Source organism: Sceloporus occidentalis, unplaced genomic scaffold (assembly GCF_023333645.1).
Source record: "Sceloporus occidentalis isolate IW3139 unplaced genomic scaffold, rSceOcc1.0.p SCAF_6, whole genome shotgun sequence".
NCBI lineage: Eukaryota > Metazoa > Chordata > Lepidosauria > Squamata > Phrynosomatidae > Sceloporus > Sceloporus occidentalis.
Genome location: NW_028316986.1, coordinates 123,043,337 through 123,049,336, shown reverse-complemented (window position 1 = coordinate 123,049,336; position 6,000 = coordinate 123,043,337). Strand labels below are relative to the sequence as shown.

Sequence of the window (6,000 nt, the reverse complement as noted above, 5' to 3'; positions counted from 1 at the left end):
TTTTCAAGGAAGATTGCACTGTACAGACAAAAGATATATACAAAAAGCTTTTAATAAGACAGTTTATTGCAATGTATTCTCTGTTTAACACAATATGTTCATATATTTCTTTTTATTTAATGTCTTGAAAGTAAAGTTTTCGTGATATTCAGTTATCCGGTATATAGATGTAAGTTATTAATATAAACCTTAATCCTTATATGACCACCACTCTATTTTGAAAAAGACAATGCATATTTATTTAAATTCACCTGACTGTTGAAGTTCAGTTATGTAGCTGGGTACAAGAGTTTGGGGTTCTGGCAAGATGTCTCTTGCCGAAAGGATTCCTGATGGTCCTGACTGGATTCCACTACTGCAAGGTTCATCAATAGTATCTGCATGTTGATCCATATAAAAAAATTAAAGAGATAACTAGATCAGAAATTGTGCATTGATCATAGTAAGAATACTCTAGGAAAACTGCAGGTCGATAATACAACTAAAAATGTAGGACATTAAAATTTCTCCATCTTTTTGCAGTTAGAAAAAGTAAGAAAACAGAGTGGCAATGCTGTTGTCTAATAAATTTATCCTCCATATGTACACCCATCTATCCCTTCCTATGTTGGAAAAGTATGGCGACCTCAGGGCTGGTAGTCCATTGTAGTGTTTTTTTCTTTTGGAAACTGATAAGGGAAGTAGCCTAATATGATATTGATATAGTGACTGTCTTTAGCAACTGTTCCTTATGGCTACAACACTGGAGGAATTCCATGGCATACTATGCAACAATGAGCCCTTACTTGTAAAGCTACAAACTTACCCGAGGGATTTTTTTCCTGGGAGCCATGGTTCCCCGCCATAAGCCACAGCTCTTTCATTAGGGGGAAAAAGGGTGGTTGTTTTTCTTTGGGGGGTGATGGCCCAAAACTATTCAGACTGGCCAAAAATTTTTCACGCATCATTTTGAACTTCATGAATACCTCTTCGGCGGTGCGGTTGTAGCCATGCATTTTTAATTGCTCTGCTACCTCTCTATGCACAGGAAGAATGGGTATAGAACGGGACCTCATGAGCGTCTTTAATTTTCCGCTCCCCCTAACACTTCTCAGGAGCAGATCAATCTCCTTATTGACCCATTTGGAACCCTTACTACGCGCCATCACTGCTTCCCAATAACTTCGGCCACTCCGAAATGTCCAGCGGGAAGAGGGATTTGCAACGTCATCACTGTGCAGGGATTCTTGGCGCCAAAACTAGACTTGCGCCCTCTAGTGCTTTTACTGCAGTGCCGGGAGTTTGGGAGTGCAGAGAGCCAGCATCAGCAGCTAAGTGCTAACGCAGAAGTTTATTTCAGATCCGCTATAATTAAATTGCAGACAGTATTATTTTATACTTTCTGTAATTAGGAAAGCCATGGATAGCCATGCAGTGACTGAAAGCAGTGCCTCCGCACAAGCAAGGGGGAGGGTGTGGAGTGCCAATGAAGTTTTGGCCTTATTGGAGATATGGAAAGAACAAAAATTGCAGACCAAATTAAAAAAGAATTACAGAAATTTGGATACATTTAAGGTTGTATCTGATGAAATGGCAAAGAGGAACCATGTCAGATCTGCCGAGGAATGCAGAAGCAAATCCAAAAAATTGAGATTTGAGTACAGAAAGGTTGTGAAACACAATCAGAGAAGTGGAAGCAACCCTATTACATGTCCCTTTTATAGGGAACTAGAGGAAATCTTTCATGGGGATGTTAGCATCACCCCTAACAGGTTATCCCGAAGTCTTGATTTTGAAAGGGAGGGTGAAACCACAAATGTGACTCAAGACACCGCATCCACCTCCATGGCTAACACAGGCGAAGGAAGCACCCAAGAAACAACTACCAGACAAGACAGTGATGAAGGCAAGTTGCCCATCTGTAATGCCTGAAGATTTCTGCTATGTGCGTGACAACATTATTTTGTTAAAATAACAAAGGCTTTACTCTTTTTTTCCCCTTGAATTTTTCAGATTCTGATGACACTTGTCTCGATGACACAGTCATTACGATACCTGTCACAATTTTGGAAAGTGGACCTACGCAAATAGCAGGTAGTCATATATAAATTTATGTCAATTTCTGGATCTCTGTTTTCTTCATAAATATTGTGAACCTGTATATGTGTTCAAAAGAAATAACGTTGGTGTTTAATGCTCCACTTTGAAGGTGCGACTGGAGAACAATTGGGTGACTTGGAAAGACGTGCAGATGATACAAGCGGTACAAGCAATGGTAGGTAGCATCTGCTTTTTAAAGAAAATTCCTTGTCTACAACCCTTTACATGATGCTACCATAAGAAATAAATTTCCTTCCTGTGGGCTTAATATATTTTCACTAATTTTTAAATTTCAGTACGTAACGATCCAGAGGACGAACCACCCAATGTATTGCTGTCTCCTGGAACAAGACTGCGTTCGAACAGGAACAGGAATCGTCGCGCCAGAAGAGGAGAACATATTGCGCGCAGTATAATGCAGAGTGCAAGTCGAGAGGCCCAACTTACCCGGAGAACACAGGGACGGTTCATGGAAATTGTACACGACAGCATGAAAGACTGTAGGAGGACAGAAATGGAACTTGTAAATATTATGGAGGAAGATGTAAGGAGAAGTGCACAGGACAGACAGAGAATGTTGCAGTACATGGAGACCATGACTGAACTGTACCGGAGGAAAGTAGATCATGAATGTGCACTTCCAACGGGGCAACATGATACTGTTGCCCAAGGAACTATGCACACATCATTCAGGGCATCTCCGTGTAATATTCCTCCTTCAACACCAGGCCCAGCTGTCTTTACAGATTTCCAGGAGCAACCATCCACATCGGATTTTGGTGGGAAACGTCAAGGGAACAATTCCCCTGAACTCTTTGATGAACTTCCTCCTGCTTATGCTCCTGATGGTTGTCCTGTCACTCCTACTAGTGAAATTAGAGATGATGACAACACAGTAGAGAACATCAACAGGGATGTTCAGAATGTTGTTGCAGTCACTGATCCCCCAGAAAATGAAGGCTGCATTGGAACCGTGCAATGTGTGAACAATGCAGGAACATCTTCCTTGCAAGGCGCAGTTGCACCTGTTCAAAACCAAGATAAACCATGCAGTTCTCGTACTGGGAGGATAATCAAGAAAAAAAAAATATTTTCCCCATAAGGGAAACATATAGGGAAAAGGTTCTGTTTTGAAACCTCAGATATGTTTCAGCATTCTATGTTTACCCTGTTACGTGCCCTTTGTGACCGATAAAGAGGGACTTAAACCATTTCTCCTTGAACCACATTAAAATTTCATTTTCATGTTAAGGAAAAGTTTTGTATGTCACCATGTGTATATGGATATGTTCTCACCTAATGTATATACAGTGTATATAAATGCATGCTTTGTTGACATAATGGAAAACAAGCCACCAGACGGTTTTTTTCCAAAAGAAAAAGGATATTTAATCGTGTTTTAAAATGTTAAGTTATATTGTTGATAAAATACAGCTGTGTTCTCAGAAATTGGTCTACCGTCCTTAATATACCTAAACATTTCCACAACAATAGCAACATTATTCAGCAATGGTTTCTAGAACAGCCTTCCTTTTGGTTTTCAAGGTAGGAAACATGATGTATTAATATAAATGTAATATAAACAAGCCATTTTTACACCATTGTTTTCCTATATTCCCAAAAAAGGATATTTGAAACATCAATATAGCAATTGTATAACACTTCAAAATAAATTTTCAAAATTTGGGTAAACCATGAAGCTAATCTATAACAGTCGGGTATTTATACCCCACAATAATATAAACACCACTAGCAGAACCTGATTGGGAAAAAAAAGTTAAAAGAAAAAAGAATCTAAACAACCGTGATTCAACATTGCCGTCTGGTAAAGTTATTCACATGTTGTACATGACATGTTGTCAAACACATGTATATCAACATTTATAGATTGATACAAAGGTAAACCAAGAAGAAACGTTTTGATCAGATCAATGCTGTTGCCATAACTGAGGTGATGTTATGAAACATCAAATAATGTCAGTTTCTGGTGTTAACGACCCAAAATAATGTTAGTTACTGCAGATCTAACAGTTTGACCCTCTTTTTTGTGATTTGTAGAGTGTCCTCTGATGTTATTCGCTAAAGCGGGGAGGACAATTTTCGCAGGTGGTTCGACATCGGGATCAAGCACTTCTCCCCTCGTCTCACAAATATTGTGCAGTATGGCACATGCTGTGACAACAGAGATGAAATTTTCCTCTTTCACAGTTAGTCTACCAGACAGACACCCCCACCTAGATTTCAATCGCGAAAAAGACCTCTCCACCACGCATCTTGCCTTGCAATGGGCGGTGTTATAGGCAAGTTTGTCAGGTGTTAATTCTCCACGATATGGTGTCATGAGCCATTTCCTGATTGGGTAGGCACCATCCCCTATAATCAGTGGTGGAATGGCTACATCGTGGACATGAAGGGTGGGATTTCCGGGCACAAAACAGCCTTCATCCATCACTTGACATATAGCGGAATTGGTAAATATGTGGCTGTCATGTGATCTCCCACAATTCCCTACTTCAATGTCAATAAACCACCCACTGTGATCTGTAGTTGCTTGCAGAACAATTGAAAATCCCTGCTTGCGGTTGATGTATTCCTCTCTGCGTCCCAGCGGTGGGCAAACAGAAATATGAGTGCCATCAATAGCTCCTATGCAGTGTGGGAATCCGAGTCTCTGAAATCCATCCATAATCTGAAAAAAGGCAAAGGTATAATAAATTTGGGATATCAAAAAGGTGGGTTAACATATTTCATATCAGATGATGCATTATTATTATTATTATTTGGTATATGAAACTGGGATCAAAGAGACAAAAGCATAAAAAGGACAATAGAAATTATTATGGTTTATATATATACCTAGAACACACTGAAGGGGAATCCAGATGTTACTTGTTCACATATCAACTCTTACAAATATATCAAGATACATTTTTTCAGAATTGCAAACCACAACAGCACAGCTGGATAAGAGAGAAGCCAGCAGCAGAGATGCACCTCCGAAGTGCATGCTCCAAGCCCGGGACCACCACCCCAGCACAGCTGGATAAGAGAGAGGCCAGCAGCAGAGATGCACCTCCGAAGTGCATGCTCCAAGCCCAGGACCACCCCCCCAGCACAGCTGGATAAGAGAGAGGCCAGCAGCAGAGATGCACCTCCGAAGTGCATGCTCCAAGCCCAGGACCACCCCCCCAGCACAGCTGGATAAGAGAGAAGCCAGCAGCAGAGATGCACCTCCGAAGTGCATGCTCCAAGCCCAGGACCACCCCCCCCCAGCACAGCTGGATAACAGAGAAGCCAGCAGCAGAGATGCACCTTTTAAATCCATGCCCCAAGCCCAGGATCATTAACCCACCCCCATAATTGCAAAGGTAATTGAAAGCCTTTCTTTTTTTCCCAAACAAGGAAAAGGCAGGATGTAAACATATCTTAATGGTATTACATAAGCAAAACCTATATATCTTTAGATATGCATTAATGCATTTGCACCCAGAAGTCTTAGGTTTAAAAGTAATATTGATACACACCGTGTGGTAGTTTCCAAGCTGGATAGTTTTCCTCAGCAGCAGCTTCTCCATGGCAAGGCACACCTCGATGGCGATTTCTGCAGCTGTGGATGCTCCAACCTCGAAACGGGAAGCCACCTTCCTATACATCAGAGGGCTTGAGAGCCACCAAATAGTTAGGGCCACTCTCTTCTCCACCGGGATAGGACTCCGGAATCTAGACTCCCCACGCTCCAGCTCTGGTCTCAAGATGCTGGCCAGATCAAAAAGGGTTTCTTTAGACATGCGGAAGTTAGAAACCCACATGTCGTTATCCCATCGCTGGAGGACTTCGTCACTCCACCAGTTGGTCCGCTCCCGGGGTTGCTGCCACCAACGTGGGATGCGAGGCCAGGTCGCCATCCATGCCAGACAACTG

The 6,000-nt window shown here is 41.6% G+C and overlaps 1 protein-coding gene across 1 annotated transcript; it reads left to right on the top strand.

Moving 5' to 3' along the window:
* The first annotated feature begins 1,018 nt into the window (after positions 1-1,018).
* On the top strand, positions 1,019-4,149 carry LOC149311355 (uncharacterized). The gene is made up of 5 exons (XM_089529497.1): positions 1,019-1,885; positions 1,993-2,073; positions 2,189-2,254; positions 2,376-2,557; positions 4,138-4,149. The coding sequence occupies exons 1-5, from the start codon at positions 1,399-1,401 to the stop codon at positions 4,147-4,149; spliced, it is 828 nt and encodes a 275-aa protein (XP_089385623.1). The 5' UTR covers positions 1,019-1,398.
* Positions 4,150-6,000: the final 1,851 nt, after the last annotated feature.

Coding starts and splice junctions, on each gene's coding strand:
- LOC149311355 (XM_089529497.1), top strand. CDS start 1,399: ATGGATAGCCATGCAGTGACTGAAAGCAGTGCCTCCGCACAAGCAAGG. Junction 2,074..2,188: donor TGGACCTACGCAAATAGCAG/GTAGTCATATAT, acceptor TCCACTTTGAAG/GTGCGACTGGAGAACAATTG. Junction 2,255..2,375: donor TACAAGCGGTACAAGCAATG/GTAGGTAGCATC, acceptor TTTAAATTTCAG/TACGTAACGATCCAGAGGAC.